This window comes from Geotrypetes seraphini, chromosome 3 (assembly GCF_902459505.1).
Source record: "Geotrypetes seraphini chromosome 3, aGeoSer1.1, whole genome shotgun sequence".
Classification (NCBI taxonomy): domain Eukaryota; kingdom Metazoa; phylum Chordata; class Amphibia; order Gymnophiona; family Dermophiidae; genus Geotrypetes; species Geotrypetes seraphini.
In genome coordinates, this window is record NC_047086.1 from 246762000 (window position 1) to 246786651 (window position 24652).

General features: G+C 45.3%; 1 protein-coding gene across 4 annotated transcripts in view; it reads right to left on the reverse strand.

Annotated features, from left to right (window-relative positions):
- Positions 1 to 22134: 22134 nt before the first annotated feature.
- The window catches only part of ADGB (androglobin), a 633675-nt gene continuing 631157 nt past the window's right edge, over positions 22135 to 24652 (reverse strand). For all 4 annotated transcript variants that reach the window (XM_033939743.1, XM_033939744.1, XM_033939742.1 and 1 more), the window contains one exon: positions 22135 to 22842. In XM_033939743.1, coding sequence (XP_033795634.1) covers positions 22660 to 22842 — 183 coding nt within the window. In that variant the 3' untranslated portion in view covers positions 22135 to 22659. The remainder of the gene's footprint in view (positions 22843 to 24652) is intronic.

Here is a 24652-nt window from a genome sequence, read left to right on the forward strand (position 1 = left end):
GTATTTATGCTCTGGAATAAATACGGCAGCTGCGCTGAGGTACCATTTTCACCAGCAAGCTTCCAGACCTGGCCGGCTGTGCATCCCCTTGGAGCATGCACCCGGGGCGGACCCCCCCCTTGGTACGCCACTGCCCGAGGCACATGCCTACTGGGCCTATCCTTTAATCCGGCCCTGGGGATGGCAGCTTGCGGCCAGCTGCCAGGGCAAGTCTTTGCATGGCAACAAGTGGCAGAAGGGCCTGGGGAAAAATATTTCCCTTCCCCATTTCAGGGAAATATTCAAATACCTTTCTACTGATAAAAAGACATTTCACTTGCAGAAATCGAGGATTTAAAAAAAACTTGCCCTCATTTTTGAGAGTTAAAAGCGGGTCACTCCTCTCTGCCTCCTTAGTTCTGGATCTGACAATGAAGGGGATTCAAACTGGAAAGGACAGTTAGGCTTGAGTACATGGGGAGGGTGAGACACTCAGGGCCCAGAAAGGAATTGAGGGAGGACAATTACAGGTACTTGCATTGTTTTTAAAATCCTATCTTTACTCCTCTCCTTCCTTTATCTTGGAACATTTACAGATTTTCCTTTGCAAGAGGTAATCAACTATTTAAATTATCTCTTCCTTCCAAGGTGTGTGTAGAGGGTGCAACCCCCCACATTATAGAGAAAATTTAACTTTTCCTTATAAAATTGGGAAAAAGTTAAGTTTACTCTATAATGGAGGGTTCCAATCCCCCCCCCACTCACACCCCGCGTCGGAGCCCTTTAAAAGTCACTTTTTAAGCAGTGTGCTGGTGTCTTGCACTGAATTGTCTACGCTGCAATATCGACAAGCTGAAGTCTCGCGCGCGGATGACTATGAACCGTTTTGTTTTACTTATTTTTCTATATTTTGTGGATGTGTGTTATACGTGCAAAATATCTGTCCCTCAGAGGAGCATTCCTTTTATTTTAATAGGGCAAATATTGTGTGTGTGTAACATGCACAGCATCTGTGCTCATTAAAAAAAAAAAAAGAAGAAAGAAAGAAAATATTTTCCTGCCCCGAACAGCTAAGTGGCAGGAGGCTGCTTTCAGGGCTTCCCCTGCTGGCTTTGTGCATGTGTGATAGTCGCTCTCATAGCGATCAATCAGACAGGAGAGATGGGGTTAACAACAAACCTCTGCATGAATTATTGCATGCAAACTTTGTAGTGCACCAATAGCTCTTTTTGAATCGGCCAAAAATTGGATTGGAGCAGACCCACACGATCGTACTGATCCTCATTAGTGCATCTAGCCCAGGCCTGCACAACTTCGGCCCTCGCCAGGCCAGGTTTTCAGGATTTCCCAAATGAATATGCATGAGATCAGTATGCATACAATGGAAGCAGTGCAGGCAAATAGATCTCATGCAAATTCACTGGGGAAATCCTGAAAATCCGACTGGATTCGGCCCTTGAGGACCGGAGTTGTGCAGGCCTGATCTAGCCCTAAGTAGATAAACTTAGAACAGCTGTTCTAACATAATCCACCGAGTTAAACGGGCACCAGTATGAATATCAACCAATGCCTGGTTAACTTTTAGTTAACTTTTTGCCTGGATATTTGATGTTGAAAACCATGCATACTTCAGCATTGAATAACCAGGGTTAGTTCAGCCCATGGTTGTGAGAGGCTGACAAACTGTTTATCACTGTGAACTGAATGTTGGGCCCACAATTTCGCTAAACTCTTAAATTTAGGAGTATAAAAAGTAGATGATAACAGAAGCAGATTTAGAGCAAGAAAAAAATGATGAGCTTAGAACTTATCCCAGTTTTAGACTCATAAATCTAGGCAATTTAGTAGCAGGCTTAAATTTATATGCTGCTTATCCTAAAAGTAAGCAATGGATTTTCCCAAATTCATCTTAATAATGGCTTATAGGCTTTTCTTTTAGGAGATTATCCAAACTTTTTTAAACCCTGCTAAGCTAACTGCTTTCACCACGTTCTCTGTCAAGCTCCTAAATTAAGATGAATTTTGAGATGAAAAACTTAACAGTATGCTTCTAAGTTTGGCTGAAAATAGGACAAAATTTAGAAGCCTAACTTAGGAGCTTAGGGGATAATATTTTGTAGCATGATATGATTAATTTTGCTGTATGTAGAATGAAAAGATTAATTTTGCTGGCTCTAACAGTTATAAAAATGTATTTCTGAGGCTGACCTCTGAAAGACTCTAGCCATCTGCCTTTAGAATACTGAAAGCCTAAATCAAAAGGTGTTAATTGCTCAATCTATAGATAACAAAGGATGGCAGGGTGGTGTACTAGTGCAATACAGAATTCTACCCTCTAAGATATACACAGTACAGAAGCTAAAGTGAGACAAGAGACAGCAGAGGTGTTAACAATCTCTCCGGGTTAACAGGTTCTCCAGGAACCATACCTAAGCAATCAGAGGTTGAAATGAAACAAAAGCCACTGAGGGCTAGATGCACTAAACGCTCTGATTGGGTATCGACGGTCGCTAAACCAGTTTAGCAACTGACGGAATTTGCCGACCCAATTCTCAAAATGGCTCACCGCGAGGTTTTCCGTGCAGTCGTACATTCTCCAATTCTGACATGCAAACAACCTTGTTACTATTAAAATGAGGTAATTAATATTAAAATTAGCCATCTGATCGATGCCCTAACATTGCATGACTTAATTGGATTGGTAATTTCAACCTGACAAAACTGACAGGTCTAGAAAGGTTTGACATGTTTTTCATTTTTTTTTCTATCGGCACAAATGAGTGTGTGTGTAACACACGAATATCTGGCCTATAAAAGCTCCCCCTAATGACAATCTCTCCCCCCCCATGAACTCCCTGAACAAAAGTAGAGGCAGGAGGGATGCATATTCGCTCCTGCTGCTATGAAACCCTTGTGCCAAGCTAAACCTGCACCCCCTGAAGGATCCCCCTCCCCGCACTTCAATAAAAATTGGCAGGAGGAATGCCCTGTGGACCACCCCTGCAGCCCTACTGCCGCTGTGACCCCCCCCCCCCCCCCCACTGAAGTGACCCCCCCCACCAGAACCCCTGAACTGACCCCTCCCCTCCCCTTCCCCATTTTATAAAAAATCAGCAGGAGGGAAGCCCATTCCCTACTGCCAATGGAGCCAGTAGCTGCGGGCGGTCCTGCTTTAGTGGCAGAGTCTAGTCAGGCCTCATTGCCACTTCTTTCAGGAGACAGTTTGTTGTCGGGCTTTCCCTCAGTTTTTGTGGAAAGCACCATTTTGCCCTCAGCCTCAGGTGACCTTCCTCCTGTCTTGGAACGACAGGAACAGGTCTTAAATGTGTCTTCTGATCCTGCTGTGAATTCTGTATTGCTGCCGGGGGAGGGGGAGAGGGGGAGTGTTGCCCTGATTTTGTGTTAGCCATGTACAAGGCTTATTTACAGGCGGCTGGGGGTCCTGCTTCTGTCCTGGGGGTCTTGTAGTTTTCGGGGGGGGGGGGGGGTATTTACAGCCACCATTCAATCTCCTGATCCAGTTGCCTCTGTCCAGGCCCCTCAGCCATCATTCAAGTGGCCGCGGGTGAATTGGGATGAGGATTTTTTATGGCTGATCCAGTTTCACGGGATGAGGACTTGGATCTTGGGGTAGACCTCCAGGATCATCTAGGGGGGGTCTGATTTGGATGGTGGATTTTTGGAGGTACCAATTGGTGAGGATGCAGCCCCCCAAACCTCCTCCATACACCCCTCAACCTCCCCCATATCTCTAAATTATTATGACAGCAGGAGGGATGCCCAGTCCCTCCTGCTTGTAGGCCTGCCACTCCAAAATAGGCCGTCCCCTTCCCGGTGCATCCTGGAATGCATGTGGAGATGTCCAAAGCCCTGATTTGCTCAGATGTTTAAGTCCTCTCCCATGGGAGGGGCCTTAGGCATTTGAACCTACCAAGGCATTTCCCATGGGAGGTACCTTAGGCATTTGAATCTACCAAGGCCTTTCCCAGGGGAGGGGCCTTAGGCATCTGAATCAATCAGCGCCTTAGGCTCCTCCCTTTGTATCCTGGGATGCACTATGAAGGGGAAGGTTCAGGGGTGTGGGGATGGTTCGGGGAGGGTGGTCAGAGGAAGTAGGGAGTGGGCATCCTTGGGAGTAGGGTTACCATATTTTAGTGAGGGAAACCCCAGACACGTGAACCTGCCCCATTTTGCCTCCAGCCCCACCCTGTTCTGTCCCATCCACGCCCAGTTCCACTTCCAGTCCCACCCCACCCCATTCTGCCCCCCAGCCCCACCCCCACAAAGCCTCCTCTCTTCCTCGACAAGCTCTGACCATATTTGGAGGTCCTGGAGCATGCGCAGATGCATGTGACATCATTCACACATGTTCTGAGGGCCTCCTGATGCAGCCGGAGCTTGTTAAGGCTTTCCAAAACCTGGACAAACTGTCAGGTTTTAGAAAGTCTGTCCAGGAGCCCAGACAGTCCTCTAGAAAGAGGACATAACTGGGTTTTCCTGGACATCTGGTAACCCTACCTGGGAGAGGTCTTAGGCATCTGAGCCAATGAGGGCCTTAGTCCCCTTCCCATGCATCCCAGAATGCACCGGGAAGGGGGTGGCCCACCATTTTGGAGTGGCAGGGCTGTGAGCGAGGAACTGGGCACCTCTTCTGCTGTCATCATAATTTTGAAGTACAAGGAAGTTCAGGGTGTGAGGGATGGTTTGGGGGAGCCAGGGGGGAATCTGGTGGTAGGAGGGAGTGGGCATCCCTCCTACCAATTTTTGGCAAAGTGGGGAAGGGGAGGGGAGGAGTCAGTTCAGGGGAGGTCTTTGCAGGGGGGTCAGTTTGGTGGGTGGGGGTTTGTGGCAGCAGGAAGGAGTTGGCATCCCTCCTGCCAAATTTTATTGAAGTGCGGGGAGTGGGGGTCCTGCAGTGGAGGGTGGTTTGGCTTGGCATGGTGGAGTGGTCGTGGAAGCACTTCTGCCTCTATTTTGGTTCTGGGATTCCTTGAGAGCGGGTGAAGACCATCATCGGGGGGGGGCGGGGGGGGGGAGAGGCAGCTGATATTATGCGAGTGTAACACCCGCACATCTGTGCCATTAAAAAAATAGAAAAAATCACCAACAGCTGAGTGGCAGGAGATTGCTTTGGGGGCTTCCCCTGCCACTCAGCTGTTCAAGCTTCCCCAAACCAGCTCTGCGCATGTGTGAGAGCCAGTTTCTAAGTGAGCGATCAGATGGGATAACAACTGCCCTCTGCAAAACTCATTTGCATGGGCAGCTGTTTGAACATTGATCGCTGTTTAGAAATCAGTCAACAAATTAGCCCACAGAGACCTGTGACTGTATTTTGTGCATCTGGCAATGAACTAGAGAATAACATGTGGAAAAAATTTGTCCCTGTCACCGCCCCATCCCCACGACCACCGTCCCTGTCACCGCCCCATCCCCGCAACCACTGTCCCTGCTCCGTCCCCATCCATGCAACCACTGTCCCTGCCCCATCCCCATCCCCTTGACCACTGTCCCCGCACCATCCCCACGACTACTGTCCCCACAGCATCCATAGAAGCTTCAGTACTGCAATATTTAGCTTATTCCTTCCTTATAAATCAAAGTTCTGGCTGCTGAACTAGAGAAAGAGATGTTTAGCTGGCAGGGCTTTGTTTATAAATTTTTATCAATGCAACTAATATACTACTTTATTCTAAAGCAAAAAAAAATAAAATATATATATATTAATTTTTTTTCCTACCTCTGTTGTCTGATTTCTGCTTTCCTCATCTTCTCATTCAATTCCTTCCATCCACTGTCTGCCTTCTCTCTGCATCTCCTCACTCTCTGTTCCCCATTTCCCTTTAGCGTCTTCTCCCCACTGTCTTCCACATTTCCCTTCAGCGTCTGTTCCTCTCCACCCCACTTCAGCGTCTGTTCCATTCCTTTCCACCACCACCCTTCCCTCTCACCACCCCCTTCAGCATCTGTTACTTTCTACCCCCCTTCAGCACCCCTCGCATGATCTGACCATCTCCCTCCCTTCCTCTTACCTTCATGGCGTGTTACAATGTAATTTGTGCAAGCCACTGGAGCCTGCGAGCTCGATCTCCATCCTGTCCCCACAAACCATCTGATCCCATCTGCACAAACCATCTCGTTTCTGTGTTCCTATTTTCACCATTTCTAATATCTCCCCTCTGTAGCTGGCATTGCCCCTCCCCTCCCCATGTCCATATACCATCCCCATGTATGTCCCCTTTATGTTTCTGTCCCTATGCCCCATGCACATAATTTACCTTCCTGTGTTCAAATTTCCCCTCTCTTCCTCTTCCACACCAATGTGTCTCTTCTCTCCAACCCCATCTAGCTTCTTTCCCTCTTCCCCCCCCCCGCTTCCAGCATCTGGTTCACCTGCCTATCCTCCCCTTTCTTTCCTGCTGTGGGTTTATTTCTCTTCCTCTTCATCCCCTTGGCCCAGCATCTCTTCCCCTTTCACTCCCTCCTTCCTAGTGTGAGGTAACATGCGCGATCACGGATCGCATGGTCCAGCAGCCCCTTCCCGCCCGATTGCCATGTCCTGCCATCTCCCTTCCTCCATCTCACCTTAGGTGCCGAAATGAATTCTTCTTCTCCCAGCGGCACACTTTCAATAAGTTGCATGCGCGGCTGCTTGAATTGTTGAATCTTCTCTGACACAACTGAAAACAGGAAGTTGCATCAGAGGAGAAGATTCAACAACTCAAGCAGCCACTTGCAACTTATTGAAAGTGTGCCGCTGGGAGAAGAAGATTCAATTTGGCACCTAAGGTGAGGTGGAAGGAGGGAGATGGCAGGACACGAGTTGCGGTGATCGGGTAGTGTGACAAACCTGTGGCCAGCTTTGTCCCTGTATGGGATAAAAGCAAAACATGGTCCCTGGTCAGAAGGGCTGACCAGGTTAAAAGTAAAAGTTTGGTTTTGGCTGACTACCCCTCAGACAGTGAGGTAGAGAAGGAGAGGCAGGAACGTAGATACATCCAGCAGAGGGCGCCATCTCAGGACAGGTACCCTAGAAAGCCTGAGAGGACTCTTATGGAGAAGTGGAGTCCTAGGGCTGGGAGGGATGCTCATTACCAGCCTAGGAGAAACCTGAGTTATTTCCCTAGGGATTTCCTGCCTAACACAGCTGCTCTGAGGAGAGAGGGGTGGGGCTTTAACCAACATAAAAACAGAGTATGGAATCTCAGTAAGGGGGGAGGGAAAGCTGGGACAGAGCTAGGGCTAACAAGCTCAGGCAGCGGCAAGAGAGACAGCAGAGCTTGGAGGCAGATGAGGGGAGAAGTCTCTCTCCTCCAGCACGCAGCAGTGAGGACGTGGAGATGACAGAGGAATACCTCAACTCCACCCCAGAGGCTGCTGGGCAGACAGAGGCTATGGACATCGCTGAGCCATTGCTGGAAGCTAGCCAGTTCCCCACTGACATGGAGGTTAGTTACTAAGGGAAAGGAAGCAAGGCTGTGCTTATGCTGTCTCCCGTAACCCAAGCCCAGCTGACAGAGATTAGGAGAAGAGCAGGAAAATCTCTCCGCTACTCTGTATGACTGCCCGGAGAACTTTGTTTATTCAAGGAACCTTATCTGTAGGGGTGTGAAAGCTCCGTGGGTAAAACCCAAGTAAAGTTCACAGCTTATATAATGCCTTATTGTGTTCTGTCGGTCAAGAAGCCCAGCTGATTATAACGAGCTGTGAAGCCTGCTCTGCAAGCCTATCCGTGTCTCAGCTAGGTAAGCTGAAACGTTTAAGAAATTCAGTACTAAGTTTGGAAACTGTAATTACTCTGGCTGTAGTCACAAGGTGTGCCAAGTTTGAAAGTCTTATTTTCTTGATATTTTTCATTTGCCTTTTTCCCTGATGAAGAGGACTGTAGTTAAACTGGAAAGTCCAGGGTATTGAATTGTATGTGGCATTTATAGCAAGCCATTCTGACAACTGCAAGTTATTTTGTATTTTATAATTTTTTGCCATGACATACGGGTGGCTGATGGTATTCAGACCCCCGGGTTCAATAAAGCTCAAGAACATTCTTTTGTAACAAGACTTACCTGTGTGGTCTTCTCTTTATAAGTTACTCTCAGTGTGGCCTGGCAGACTGGGCAGGCGCCTAGGTCTGTTCTACCCTGAAAAGCCTTCCTCCAACCTGAGGAGGCCACGCCGACAGGCCAGAACTCAACACACTTAGTCCCTCTGCTGGTTAGAGTAAGGGATAAGTGTGTCATAGTAGGGATGCTGGACCCCGCGATCTGTGCTTACTTCACTGTGGAGACAAGACCATTCACCGCTCCATGGGGCGGTGAATGGTCTTGTCCCTGTCCCTGCAGCAACCACTATTTTTTCTCTCTCTGTTTCGGCGGGTTACCCGCAGCTAGCCGTGGGTAACAACCACCGTGTCATTCTCTAAGTGAAACTCCCAGACAATGACTCTATGTAATCCCATCAGGGGTCTGCCTATCTAGGAAGCACGTGACCAGCCAAACCAGATGACATCACCAGACCTAGCAAGAAACCAATTTTTAGCTATCCCTGAATTTTGATTGGACTGCTAAATGTATAACCCCCACTCCTGTAGCCCATAAAAAGGGAGATTCACCTAAGCTCCTCCTTTTGGGATCGATGCTGGACCTCCAACACACCTTGATGAAATCTCCTCTGCATCTAAGTCTCCAACTGAAGAACTTTCCTTCCAGCAAGGGACCATCATCTCAATCTATCCTCTGCAGATACAAGACCTCCATTACCAGAGAGAGTTACTTTCTCCCAGCATAATCTGTCTCTAAAAAATATTCTAACTTGTGGTACATTCTCCTTGTTTAAAGATCCTTAAATTGTAACTAAAATTACTTTATTATCTTGTAAATAAACTTGCTGGGTAAAAATAAGAATCTAGTTCTTCCTTAATGTTGCTACACTTTGGGTTTTGGCCAGGTGCTAGTGACCTGTGAGAATGGACTACTGGGCTTGATGGACCATTGGTCTGACCCAGTAAAGCTATTTTTATGTTCTTAAATAGTACACAGAGCTAAGACATAAGCAGGTACTGCCATTCCCCAACATTAACATTTCTTGTTATATATTCAGCCCATGGTGGTTAGTGGTTTTTAAACTGCTGACATTCACAGGTAAACTGTTCCTGGATATTCAAAGACAGGCTATGCCCAGGCTCTGGCACTGAATATGCAGTTACTGCAACCAGCCAGACATTGACCATGTACTGGCCAATATCCAGACAGCCTTTTCATTGTTCTAACTTTATTCACGTAACTGATTAGCGGGTAAATATTGCTGTTGACCAATTAAGTAATTGACTCTGCCCAAGTTTCATCCACAGACCACCCTGCATTGACAGGACAGGGCAGGGGCAGTTAGGGTTCACATTTGGTGGCACTGTACGGTTAAAATACATAAGTGTTTTTTTCTGTGTGGTTTACACATTCAAAGCAGTTTACATATTTTAGACAGAGTTACAAGGACCTGTAGTGGGAACTGAACTCTCAACCTCAGGGTACTGAGGCAGCTGCTCTAATCACTAGGCCACTCCACTCAGTGATCCCTCACCTTTTCTGAATATTAAAATAAACCCCATTGTCAAACTAGGTCAAATCAATGGTCCAGTAAGTCCAGCATCCTATCTCGAAGAATAACCAATCTGGGTTGCTTGGAAATACCCCAGCCTACTAATGGGTGATTCCTTCTGTCAGAAAGAAGTTGCATTTCCCAAGCCTTTTCAAACCCAGCCATACTACTGGCTTTGACCACGTCCTGGGGCAACAACCTTCATAGCTTAATTGTGCACTGGCTGAACAACAACAGAAAAAAAGCCTCAAGTTGTTTACTACCAGTTAGTTTTAAGAAGTATCCCTACTCCTATTTAAAAATATATATTAACTATTGCCTATTAATCTATTCCATATCATTGGTGATTTTATAAACTTTTACAGTATCTGCTCTCAAACATCTCTAAGCTGAAGAGTCCAACCAGACAAGTTTTTTATCTACTGAAAGCAGGTGATATTGCAACAGACATGATTACTTTTTAAATAAACTGTGCTTATGAAAATGCTAATATTTTTGTTGCATTATCCATAAATGAAATGAGAGACTTGACCTGGTAAAGAGGTGTAACAGCTCCTCATTATGGCCAAAGAAAGAAGTGGAAGAAAATATCTTTCATTTACACTATAGTATGTTGTGATGTACCCGTATTGGTGGACAGAATTCCAGATGAATGATTCCAATTTCTCCAAAAGTGTCTTCAATAGATAAGAAGAGGCAGTAACCTAGATTGCATTCCTATTTATAAGCAACACTTCTTTACTAGAGCATAAAGTAATGTCTTCTGCTAAACTTTACAAAACAGCAATACATATTTTTTTGATACATTCTGATGTTGGTGCAGTTCACTTGATTTTTGATCTGAAAAAATATGACCATGTCAGTTCTTACTATCGACAGCTTCATTGGCTTCCATTTGAGGCGAGAGTTTTGTTCAAATTTGGTTGTATTTGTTAGAAGGTATTATGCGGGCTAGCTCCAGTTTACCTTATAGCTCATTTTGAATTGCAAAAACTGAACAAGAACACATGCAAAGCCTACTGGTTTGTATTTCCATTGCCAAAATCTTGTCGCTTTAAAAGATTTTTAGATTAAACATTTGCTTTCCAAGCTAGTAAAATGAACCTGGTGGAGTACTTTAAATTCCTCAAGCTCAATCCTATTATTCTTTTAGAAAATTATTGAAAACCTATTTGTTCGATAAATTTTATCCTTTTTAAAAAAAAAAAAAAATCTTTATTCGTTTTAAAATAATTTCAATAAGTGAAGAACAATAAATAAAATATTTATACACTATATTATGGAAACTCGAATAAAGCGGGAAGATTACTAGCTAATTATTTAAAAGGGGAAAAAAGTAAAGTAAAGATAAATTTTATCCTGATTGTTAGTGATGCATCCAGATTGGTGTTATGTAACATGTATATATATGATTCACTGATTGTACATTATCTTCTTGCTGTAAACCGCCTAGAAGTTATTGGTGTGGCGGTGTACAAAAATAAAGTTATTATTATTATTATTGCCAAGTAATATTTAGATCATAAAAGACAAACTGATGTTACAGGGGCAAATACAGGATAGAAAGAGATCTGCTGTAATGGTAATATAGATCTGCATTTCAGAAATCAGAACATAGATATCCAAGTTGAGATATCTGAAGTCACGGGACCAGGAAGTGACATCAGAGAGAGAGATCCGAAGCCAGTGCAAACAGCAGGGAGGAGGTGCTGTTCGCTGCCAGCCAAAATTTCAAGAGGTATGTGGGTGGGGGGCATATATTGGTGGGGGAGGGTTGCATGCTGTGAGGGGGCACCACTGCTCTGGGTGCCTCCTTCCCTCGCTATACCACTGTGAGGTTCTGCTAGCATCTTAGAACAGGATCTGCCAACATCATACATGGTGAAATGCACCTTCATGTGCCAGGAATGTGCAGTGTGAATCAGTGGCATAGTAGAGGGGGGGTTTCACTCCGGGCGCAGTCTTGGTAGGGGTGCCAGCACTCGTCCTTCTCTCTGCCCGCACCCCTTCCCTTGATCTCTTTAATTTTCCCTTTACGAGCAGCATTACAAACTTGCTCCCCGCATTGGTGTCACCTCTCTCTGATGTCACTTCCGGGCCCCGGGCCTAGGAAGTGACATCATAGGGTTAGCTGACGCAATGCGGGTAGTAAGTTTGTTATGTGGGTCCCGCCTGGAAAATTAAAAAGGTATGGGGGAAGGGAAGAGGGTGCAGGCTTGACAGGGGGATTCGGGAAGGAGCAGGGGGCAGAAAAGAGGGCAGAAGAGGGGTGCCACCACCCCGGGCACCCCACACCCTTTCTACGCCACTGGCGTGAATGTCTATTTTAGAACAAAAGACATCTAAAATATCAGTTGAGAAACACGGGAACAGAAATATCTCTGTGGCAAATATGAACATCAGTCTTATGAGATGGTAACACAGATGTTTATGTGTTGCATCATAAATAGTTGTGTCAGCCATTTTAAAAACATAGATGTCTATTTCCTCCACAGCTGTCACAGACCCCAATATCCCTTGCTAGGCTTGCTTTTGAGGGGAAGGGGGGATAACAACTAATGGGGTTTGAAGGAGGTGAACCCCCTAATCCTTTCAGTCGTGTGTTGCCCAATAGGAGCACTTTTCTGAAAACTGATGTCCTAGTGAGCAGGTCTATCTTCCAATATCCATCCGTTTGACACAGCCATTCATTCCCTTTCTGAAATGGGGAATAAGGGGGGAAATTCTAAAACCGGCACCTACATTTAAGCGCCGGTAGGTGCCCCACCAGCACCTAAGTTAATTGAAGAACACCGCTAAAAATAGCAAAAAAAAGGTGAGGTTGAAGTGCCTACTGGTGCCTAAATAAAAGCCTAAGTAGGCGCTTTAGGTTGCTGAACACCAAAGCAGACATGGCCATCGCCAGACGTGGCATTAGGCGACCTAACGTGCCTATGTAGGTGTGATTCACGCAAAGATAAGTGCCGAAAATGTAGGCCCAGAAAACCCTGGCCTTCATTTCTGGCACCTATCTTTCCCATAGGCGTGATTCTGAAACAGGCACCAATGTGTGAATGACACGTGATTGGCAGCTACTTTTAAAGTGCCCTTCGATATCGACGCTGATTACGGTATCTGGCCCTTAATGTCTAAAAAGAAAAAAAATGCACTGTTGATAAGCTCTGCAGATAATCTCAATCATCCATTCAACGGTAACTGTATCACTGAACTTGGTATTGTGCTGTCTCTGCTCTCCACCCACGTCCTCTTCCTCTTGAGAAAGAACTTGAAATACGATTTGTGTCGAGGAAGCAGAATTTGGATTTGCTGCATATGCATGGACTATATGGATTCTAATTGATTTACTTTGATTTTGGGGGTTTTTGATTGTTTTGGGGGAAATTGACACACACACATTTTTACGCCAGCTGGTTGAGGACTTCATTGCTTTTTATGCTTCAGTGCCCCCTGCCCTGAGGATTGCAAGAGCCTACAAAGATTGAGATAAGTAATTTATTGTTTAACATCTTAGACTCTTTTACATAGTTTGATTAAGATACATCTTTATGATGGAGGTAGGGAGGGCATGTGCAATGTTATGAGCTGAATTTTCACTAGCCTTCCAGTGGCTTTCAGTTTTGCTCACATCACTGAGCACATATATATTTATTCTATTAAGTTCTCTTGTACTTAAAAAAAAAAAAAAAAAAAAAGCACAAAAAAGTGGAGAAAAACAGACTATCAACAGTGCGTTTTTTTCTTTTTTTTTGCTTAATTGATTTATACGGCTGTGTTTCCCTTTACACCGCTGGACCACCAGGCTTAAGAGGCGTTTTAAAAGGTACTGTGGGGAAGATTGCATGCAATCATTGCTGCCGGAGTAGTAATGGGGATGAGGAAGAGCAGGTGGAAAGGAAAGAAAGGGACTGCACTGGAGGAGCAAAAGAGGGGAAAAGATGCCAGCATGGGGGGGGGAGGGGTTGCAGGCCGGGACGATATGTGGCCTTGAGTGAGGTGAGATGGGGTGGGGAGAGGGGATCTTTAGAAGAAGAGAAGAGACAGGAGAGAAGCTGAACATGGAGAGATATAAGAACATAGAAGAGAGATGCTGGGCAAGGAGGGACCGCAGGGTCAGGGATGCAGAATGTCAATGGCAGACAGGGAGAGGGTAGGAACAGTGGAACATAGAGGCAATGCGGAAAATGGAGAAGATTAGGATTCCAAGGGACAATGCTGGAAAAAGGGCAGATGGGGACATGGATGTAGGATAGGGACAGGGACAGAGAAGGAAGATGCTGGGTAGGGCAAATAGGGGTGCAGAAGGAACAAGGATGGTGGACTTGGGAATAGAAGAAATGTCAGAGGGACAGGAGACCCTGCACAAACAGAAGAAACAGATAAAAATGGAAGAGAGGCACATGGAGTCAAAGTAAATTACCAAAAAAAACCCAAAACGTGTTCAAACAACAAAGGTAGAAAAAAGTGTTCTATTTTGCATTTATTAATTATTTTTTTTTTCCAAATTTTTATTTTAACAAATTTGCATACAAAGGAAATAGAACAGTTGGAACACATACACAACCTATACAAAACTAAAGATAAGTCATCCGCGGGGTTTCTGCAAGGAGACTAAAGAACTCAACGAAACAAGTTTAAAACCATCCCCCCACCCCAATCCCACCCCATACCCCCCTCCCATCCTCCCTAGCACTCCAGTGTCAAAGCGCCAAAGAATCAAAATTTCAACAGAGCACTTTGGACTCCATAGGACAAGCTATCCCAAACAGGAGCCCAAATGGCCCGGAACTTTCTCCAGCGACCAGGCCCACAATTCTTAACATCCAAATATTCATACCTTAACAGGGTGAATAGTTCATTTTTCCACCTAGGTACCTCTGCCTGGCGCCACAATAAGAGTATACATTTCCTAGCCAATAAAGAAGCTTTTTGCAATAACAAAGAATTACCCTTAGACAATCCCAAGAAAGAGATGTGAGAGAAAAGCAGGACATTTGCCCACAATGGAACTCGCCTCCGCATATTTGTCTGCAGGTGAAGACCAACAAATGACCAAAAGGTTTGCAATCTGTCACAGGACCAGAATATATGAAAGAGTCTAGCTGGTGTTGAATGGCACTTGGGCAGCTGGCATGAGAGGCAAACCCTGCCACATACGCCCTATAAGGTGAGATATAAAGGCATAACAGGAATTTATATACTGTTCCTGCAGAATCACAGAGTGAGTCAAACGCGGGAGACGTTTCATAAGAAGATGTAAATCATCTCCAGTTATCTGTTCAGAGGATGCAAGATCCTGATTCGACACCACCGCCACAGCTTCATAATACCAAGGAGCACTGAAACTGCCCAAACTGACCTGATGAAAGGACAAACTGGTTTTAGGCTGTCGACACAGGGTAAAAGTTTGCTGAACCAGATCCGCCATGTCCGCACTCAAAGTATTATGGTCCAGAGTGTAGGTAATGCGTAACTTGACCATAGGAAAACCAATCTCAAGCCTGCAAAATTCCCCAAGCCTGGAGATCCTGAAAGGACAGACGAAGTCCGTGCTCAGACACCACATCCTGCACATAGCATAAACCACGGCCTGTCCATCTCTGCAAATACAGCTTAGAGCCGTCTGGATCCTAGTCTCGATTCCCTCCTAAGGGCAACAATACTGTAGAGATGAAAGGCAAATGCATACGTTTGCATAACCATTGCCAGCACTGTCGCATAGATTTCAACAGGGGATGGGAATGGGTAGGAAAAATCCTATAAGGTCTTTTGGCATGTAAATAATATAACAAGTGTGTTGGTGCCATGAGCTGCTGTTCAAGAGAAACAGGGGTATAGTGTTGAGTGTTCTTGATCCAATCGACCAGATGGCGGAGGAGATAGGTAATATTATATCATCTGAAATCCGGCAATGCCAGGCCACCTCTCCCCACTCACAAAGAGAGTTGCGCTAAAGTCAGTCTGGGTTTCTTATTGTTCCAAAGAAATTTTCGTAAAACTTTTTAATACTGTCCCAGATCCTTATTAGTCACGTACATAGGAAAAGTTTGCATCACATAAATCCATTTTAGAAACAACACCATTTTGAATAAAGCAATTCTGCCCCTCAAAGTCAGAAGGAATTTGGTCCAAAGCGCCAATAAATCCTGTGACTTTCCCAACAATACAGTGAAGTATTCAGCATAAGCTTTCTTTAGGTCAGCTGTAATATAAATCCCCAAATATTTGAGTCTGTGCGCCACCTTTCGTAAAGGAAAAGGGGAAGTCTAATCCTCATAATTATACCCACTAATTGGCAAAGCCTCAGATTTTTCTAAATTTAATTCAAACCCCGATACCTCCCCATGAAGATCAACCAACTGCAAAACCAGTTGAAAAGAACTTTGGGGTTGAGTCAGCAACAATAAGACATCATCGGCAAAGGTCAGACAGCGTACCTCTTCCTGTCCCACCGAAAGACCCAAGATAGAGCTGTCCTCCCTAATATGCTGCAACAAGGACTCCAAACATAAAATGAATAGTAAGGGGGAAAGCGGGCATCCCTGACGTGTTCCCCTCTCTACCATAAACCCGGCAGACACAACTCCATTCACCAGCACCACCGCGCTAGGGTTGGCATAAAGAATCCACACCATGTCCAGAAAGGGGCCCCCCAAACCATATTTACCCAAGACTGAAAACAAATAATCCCAAGCCACAAAATCAAAAGCCTTACGAGCGTCTAAACTGATCAACAAAGCCGGGAGGGAATGAGTAACACTGTCTCAAAGCAGCCATGACTTTTCGCACATTCTACACCGCCTGTCTCCCCCAGACGAAACCAACCTGGTCCGGGTGAATCACCCCAGGTAACAAAGAGGACAAACATGAGGCCAAAATTTTTGCCATCAATTTTAATTCAAAGTTAATTAGCGAAATGGGCAGATATGAATTCATTGACGTGGGGTTACGGTCAGGCTTAGGGATCAGCACTATCTGAGCTCGATTAGCATGGGCAGGAAAAGTCCCATTCGCCACAATCCTGGCAAAATAAGTTGCATTTATTAATTTAAATGTTAGCTTTTGGAAATAAACTTCTCTGATATCTTGCATTTAAAAAAAAAAAAAAAAAAAAAGGTTTGCCGGGCCTATGCTTCCAGACAGATTTGCTAGGGCATCAGGCTGCCAAGTGGTATAAATTAATATCTGAATATTAGAACAAGAAGCCTAAAACTAGTCTAAAAGATATTTGGCGCACTGAGATAAAGCAGCAGATTTCTGCCACTAAATGGCCACGGATTTGGTCTTAGAGGATGAGATGTATAGCGTCAGCATCTATGAGACAAACTTGGTTTTTTCTGTTACATAGTTTTTTGGACCCCAGTTCATTTGCAGAAGTTAGACAGTTCAAAATCTAATAGATGCTGGCAGTGGCGTACCTAGGGTATGTGGCACCCGGGGCCCATCATTTTTTGACACCCCCCCCCCCCCATGTAAAAAATTTTTTTTTTTTTTTTGCAATAACCATGAAATGGAATAAATGGTCAGAATAGAAACAGGCAGTGAAAATTTTCTTTTATTGAACCTCATATATGTAACCATTATTCCAAACATAACATAACATAAATTATGTCTAAATTGTCATGACATTAGAAGTACATATGGAGTAGTTGCAGGTGATGCTTGGGACAGTTCTGATTGTGTTAGTTCGGTTTTATGTGTTTTTTGAATAGAAGGGTTTTTATTTCTTTTTGAAGGTTTTGCAGTCTGTGGTTGATATCAATTGGTTGTAGAGTTGGGGGTCGAGTGTTGCAGCTCGAATGGCTAGGAGGTTGTCGAACAGTTTTTTTCTTTTGACGTTTTTGGTTGGAGGGTGTGTGAATGGTGCACAAGTTCTCCTATGTCTGTTTGAAGTGGATTGAATTATTTAGCTGAAGAAATTAGTTACCCCCCATTCCACACACATTAATTCTCTTCCATTTTTGTTCCCATTATAAAAAACACTGATAAGTTCCCAGAAAAAAAATACATTAAAATAAGAAGTGAAAACAAAGGCCCCTACAGATGAGAACATAACATAAGAATAGCCTAACTGGGTCAGACCAATGGTCCATCATGCCCAGTAGCCCATTCTCATGGTAGCCAATCCAGGACACTAATACCTGGTCAAAACCCAAAGAGTAGCAACATTCCATGCTACCGATCCAGGGCAAGCAGACACTTCCCCCATGTCTTAATAACAGATTATGGACTTTTCCTCCAGGAATTTGTCCAAATCTTTCTTAAAACCAGCTACACTATCTGCTTTTACCATAACTTCTGGCCACTTCATTTTTAAGTTTAGATCTTTCCTTTCAAACAGAGACCTTGCTAGATGTCAAATACAGCACAAGGTAACTTCACATGGACTTAGCTGTGCAGGAAATGTGAATCTCCTCATACACCCACCATATAGTGCAAAAATGTGCAAAGGTCTGTTTTTTTCTTTCGATCGCTACATAGCCTAATGCCACACAAGCAGCGCTGTTACAAACATATTCTGTAGGTCAATGCTAAGGATAACAAAGTTTCCTTCCTTGGACCAGAAGGAGATAAACCACTGGAAGAGATCCCAAAACAACACCCAAAGACCCACTCAGTGTGTGAATCAGTTGAGTGGAGTGGACTAACTGGGGGGTGGAAATGGGCCCGGAGTTTGCTCAGCAGAATTTCCCAGACCACCTCTTCCTCTCAACACATTGACACGCTGCCACCATCACCACTAGGAACACCTCACTGGGTAGGCCAGCTATGCTATAAACTTTATAAAACACATTATTATATTTTCTTATAAAGCACATATTTTAACTGACCTCTCTGACATCCTCAGCCTTTCCATTCACAAAAATAGAAGGAAGAAAAGTTCTCATTTCCTGCTGTCTCATGTCCCCGGCCTATACAATATTTTTTTTCTGCAGACCCTTCAAAAGTCTGACCAAATCCTCGTTTCACTTGCATTATAAAGTACTGAGGATGCCATCTCTCCCCAATCCCAGGTCCTAAAGTCTAAGACAGTAGCGCAAACTAATGCTGCCAGATACAGGAAAAAAAAATTTTGATTCGATTCAGCCCTATTGAATTGGTTTTTCAATTCGATTTTCCTGCCCAGTTGGGTGATTTTTTTCAAAACTCCTGGTGGGTTTTATAGCTTTTTCACCCCCTTTGGCTTCTCCTAACCACACTGGCGCTGTGGTGTAAATAAAATAAAGAAACAAAAAGGACTTTTCCTCTTTCTGTTAAATCCTAGCTCACGTTTGCAGTCCAACACCAGCTCTGGCAGGATACACATTTCAAATCTGACATGTTATAATCACAAAACAGAAAATAAAATTAATTTTTCTACCTTTTGTTGTCTGGTTATATTTCAAATCTTGTTGGTCCAAGGCTCTGGTTTTCTTCTGATAACTTGCTTGCCAGGGTCTCCTTCTTTCTGCATGCTAACCATCCATCTGCCAACTCTGTCCTCCCTTTCCATTTCCCTTCCCTTCCCAGGAAGTCTGGTATCTTTCCTTTTTTTCATCTCCCTCCACAGATCCACCTTTTCTTAAATACCCTTTCATCCGGCATCTCTCCCTCCTTCCCCACCATCCCAGAGTCCACCATCTCTCCCTTTCTTTTCCTAATTACCCTCCTATCCAGTATCTCTATCCCTCCTCCACACCATCCCTTGTGTCCAATTTCTCTCCCTTTCTGTTCCTTCCCTCCCTAAATCCCATGGTCCATCATCTCTCTCTCTCTCCTCTATTTTCAGACCCATTATTTTTTCCCCCCCCCCAAAGTTTGGCATATGCATGTCTCTTTGAACACCCCCTTCCCTCCGTGTACTTCTAAATCATGGTCCCCCCCCAAAGGCCTGTCCAGCCTTAAAGGTCTGCCTGTCCCACCTTGAAGGCCTGCACCCCCCTTGAAGGCCTGTCCCTTCCCCTTGTAGGCCTGTCCCCCCCCTTGAAGGCCTGCCTGCCTGTCCCCCCTTGAAGGTCTGCACCCCCCGAAGGCCTGCACCCCCCCGAAGGCCTGTCCCCCACTTGAAGGCCTGTCCCACCCCCTTGTAGCTTCTCCCCCCCCCCTTGTAGGCCTGTCCCCCCTTGAAGGCCTGCCTGCCTGCCTTTCCCCCCTTGAAGGCCTGTCCCCCCTTGAAGGCCTGCACCCCCTTGAAGGCCTGCACCACCCCCCTCGAAGGCCTGCACTCCCTTGAAGGTCTGCACCCCCCCCCGAAGGCCTGTCCCCCCACTTGAAGGCTTGTACCACCCCCTTGTAGCTTCTCCCCCCCTTGTAGGCCTGTCCCCCCCTTGAAGGCCTGCCTGCCTGCCTTTCCCCCCCTTGAAGGCCTGCACCCCCTTGAAGGACTGCACCCCCCCCCGAAGGCCTGCACTCCCTTGAAGGTCTGCACCCCCCCCGAAGGCCTGTCCCCCCCTTGAAGGCCTGTCCCACCCCCTTGTAGGCCTGTCCCCCCCTTGTAGGCCTGTCCCCCCCTTGTAGGCCTGTCCCCCCTTTAAGGCCTGCCTGCCTGCCTTTCCCCCCCTTGAAGGCCTGTCTCCCCCTTGAAGGCCTGCCCCCCCCCTTGAAGGCCTGTCCCCCCCCTTGTAGGCCTGTCCCCCCCTTGTAGGCCTGTCCCCCCCTTGTAGGCCTGTCCCCCCCCCTTGAAGGCCTGCCTGCCTTTCCCCCCTTGAAGGCCTGCACCCCCTTGAAAGTCTGCACCCCCCCAAAGGCCTACACCCCCCCCCGAAGGCCTGCACCCCCCTGAAGGCCTGCCTGCCCCCCTTGAAGGCCTGCACCCCTTGAAGGTCTGCACCCCCCCCGAAGGCCTGTCCCCCCTTGAAGGCCTGCCTGCCTGCCTGTCACCCCCTCCCCCTTGAAAGCCTGCTTGCCTGCCCGCCCGCCCCACCCTGAAGGCCTGATGCCCCGACCCACCCCGAAGGACCGCTCGCCCCCCTGGCCTCCCCGCACCACCTATGAACAGCCGCAGCAGGATCGCGAAGTCAGCGTCAGCGATCCCTGCGCTGCTTCCTGCGCCACGGTCCCGCCCCTCCTCTGACGTCAGAGGAGGGGCGGGATCGCGGCGCAGGAAGCAGCGCAGGGATGCTGACGCTGACTTCGCGATCCTGCTGCGGGCTGCTTCACAGGTGGTGCAGGAAGGTCAGTGGGGCGAGCGGTCCTTCGGGGGTGGCGGGGGACTGAACGGCAAGGCCGGGAACACCCCCTTAGGGCTGGTACCCGGGGCGGCCCGCCCCCCCCGCCCCCCCCTAGGTACGCCACTGGATGCTGGCACTGTCATCTTGAAATAGGAACACTGGATTATTTGTTGTTTTATTGTCCTTTGATACTCATCTTTTGGAAATCAATATGGGGACAAATTAATTTGATTTTGGAGTCTTAGATTCCGTTATCTTATGAGGTGGTTATCTGTGGTACATTGTTGTCACCTAAACCTCCATTAGATAGATGTGAAAGCAGACTATTTGCCATAATGACTGGGATAGCCATGCAAATGATTACTAAAATCTGGAAAAATTGGGATAGACTTAATTTTTCCTTTTGGTGGAATTCTTTATGTTTATGCTATAAATATGAAAAAAATGAATGCAGAAATTTTGTGTAATAATAAGATATTTAAATTAACATGGGGTCCATTGACAAATTTTGTTAACACTGATTAGCTGGATTATCCTATTCGATTTGCACATCCAGGGTGGGGGGGGGTGTGTGAGTATTATATTCTATTGTATTAGTGGACCAAATGAAAGAGTTCGGGTTCTTGAATAGGGGGGGAGTGGGTGGAAATGTTTTGTAGTATTTCTTTGAACGATTGTAAGTGCTGTCTTGAAGTCAATTGTATGTATAATTCAATGCACTGTTTTCATATGGAAAATTAATAAAGATATCTAAAAAAAACCAACGTACTGTGGGACGAGGGATGTTTTAAAAGGAAGGCCGGGTGATTGGGCATGGGGGGAGGGGGTGTTTTAAAAGGGTGGGCGTTTTTTGTTTGTTTTTTTTAAAAGGTACCAGGAGAGGGGGAGGAAAAAAAATTTGTTAAGTCAGCTGGGACATATCCCTCCTGTCCCAGCCTACCACTAGACCACCAGAGGTGAGGGGGGGGGGGGCAGGCAACATTTCAGGACAGTGGGACAGGGTACAGAGTCTGGCAGGGAAGAGGGGACAGGGTGAAGAGCCTGGAAGTGAGGGGGGACAGGGTGTAGAGCCTGGCAGTGAGGGGGATAGGGTGCAGAGCCTTGCAGGGAAGGAGGGACAGGGTGCAGAGCTTGAGCATGGGATTGGGTGCAGAGCATGGCAGGGAGTGAGGGAGGCTGGGTGCACAATTTGGTTTAGAATGTTTTTTTCTTGTTTTCCTCCTCTAAATCTAGGATGCGTCTTATGGTCAGGTGCATCTTATGGCGAGAAAAATACGATACTTAATGGTACTATTAGATGTGGCCTTAGTGCATCATGGGAAAGACCTTCTTTGGGGCTAGAATAGGCCTCTTTTTAGCCCTGCTTAGTAAAAAAAAACTAAGTTCATTTGGAATTCACTATTGTTATTATGGCTGTTATTTTTTCTGTGGAATAAATAAATATAAAAAAATTAAACTAAGGACACAAAAGGGGTCAGGGAATTCCCCATTGATGTTTTTGTTCATTTATTTTGATGGCTCCTGTAATTATGTGAGAACAAAATAACATTTTGTGAAAATTTTTATTTCCAAAAATAGGTTAAATGGAACATCAATGGCTAATATTTTTCATAAAAATTAAACAGCAGCAAATTTTAAAGAAAACATACAACACTAGAAAGTAATAGGGGAGAAAAGGTGGGGGGAAGTTATCAATATGGGCTACTGATAGGATGGGTTAATTTACCAGAGGAGTGCTATTTTATGTAATGAGATCCTGTGTTAAAACAGCACAACTTGAGGTAAAATGGTAGCCCATATTGATAATGTTCCTCCAAACAATCCATTGGCTATAGTAGTTAGAATATTTAAGTAAAGAAATTGTAAAATATGACAGATATTTTAAAATCAATAAGCAAATGTTTTCTTTTTTAATATTCAGAAAAACATTAGTTGGCATCTCCAATTATTTCTTCTTTTTGCCACCCTTCTTTCTTTTTGCTGATGAGCTTGGCTTCACCTGCTCTGTTGGAGAAGGTAACTTTTGCATAGCTGCAGACTCCTGTCTTTTCAGCTCCTCTTCTATTAGCTTTCTTCTGAAGATTTCCCGAACACTATAAATACTACTCCGTGCTGTATCTAGAGATATCTGAAGAAAGAGAATGGTATACATTTTACAGGTTGGGTTCATAAAGTATGCAAACATCTGAAGAATATAACAAAAGAGAACATGCTGTAATATTTAGGTATACAGTCAGACCTCTGTATGCGCAGGTTCCACATTCTTGGGTTCAACCAACTACGAACCTGACCATGGCTCTCTCTCTCTCAGGTCCTCCACACCCAGTGTACTTTTGCAACCAGTGGTCAGCCCTGCAGCAACAGCAGCCACTTTTGAGGCCTACACCATGCCTTTCCCTCTTACCTGGCCTGCCCAGAAAGTTGAGTCACAAGGGGTGGGATGACTCAGAGGGAAAGGCCCAGTACAGGCAGCAGGAAGCCTTTGAGTATGGCTGCACCTGTTGCTGCAGGGCCAAAGACTGCCTACAAAGGTAGACCAGGTGCAGGGGACCACAGAAAGAGAGAGAGCTGTGATATGCCAGATCATGCAGGGGGAAGGGGAGGAGGGAATTAACCCATTTTTAGGGTTACCAGATTTCCGGAACTAAAATCTGGAACCATGGCCCTGCCCCAGGCCTGTCCCGTTCCATCCCCTCAACCTGTTCACTTGTCGGGAGGGCATCTGAGCATGCACTGGTGTGACACAATGATGTCACACGCATGCACATGATGTCACCGCATTACATCCATGCATGCGCAGATGCTGTCCCGACGTCACTCCTAGCTGGAAGCTTTTCAAAACCTGGAGAAAGTGCCAGATTTTGAAAAGCTGTCCAGAGAAATTCAGACGTCTGGTAACCCTACCCATTTTACTAAGTCGCAGTAGAGGTTTCCACTGCAGCCTGGAGCGCTAAATGCTCCAACACTCATAGAATTTGAGCATCTGCTGATTTTAGTATCTGTGGAAGCTCCTGGAACCAATCCCTTGCAGATACCGTACATCCAAAATTATAGAGATGGTATTCTCTCATTGTAAGGTTAGAAATACTGCTTTATTCTTTTACTGAACTTGTATGCTTTTCAACTTATGAATAATAAAGTTTGAAACAGAAATTTCAAAGATTAATTAAATAAACTTGGTTTTCTATATTTAAGAGTTTAAAACATGCACTTGGCTATTAAATCCTCAGCCTTTGATTAGTTCTATATTTTTCTCTTTTTTTCAGATTACAGAAAGACTGAAAGCAAATATTTTGGAGTCACATTAGATTTATTTATTTAAGTATTTATAGCCTAAGGGCTCCTTTTATCAAGCTAGTGGTTTAACACATGTTAAACCGCCGGCCGCACTAGTCGCTAACGCCTGCCTTGAGCAGCGTGGGGATTAGCGCGTGATTAAAAGTCGCGTGCGCTAACCCCGCTAGCGCGGCTTGATAAAAGGAGCCCTAAATGGTTTACATTCAGGTACTCAAGCATTTTTCCCTATCTATCCTGGTGTGCTCTTTCTAATGTACTTGGGACAGTGGGGGATTAAGTGACTTGCCCAGGATCACAAAGAGCAGCATGGGGTTTGAACAACCTCAGGGTGCTGAAGCTGTAGTGATAACCACTGTGCCACATACTCCATTGTTGATCAAACCTCATTTTAGGGGTATTATTCAGACCCCTTTTACTAAAGCTTAGTGCATGCTAACAGAATTAATGTGTGCTATGCTCTAAGAAGCTCACAAGTATATAATGGGTTTCTTAGCATTTAATGCACACTAATTTCCATTAGTGAGCACTGTGCTTTAGTAAAAGGGCTCCTACGTCTGTTCAGTGCTCTGTTTTTCCTTTTTTGATTATTGTAATACATTGTTTATTGATCTTCCTTTGTATTCTTTTCATTTTTTGTAAGT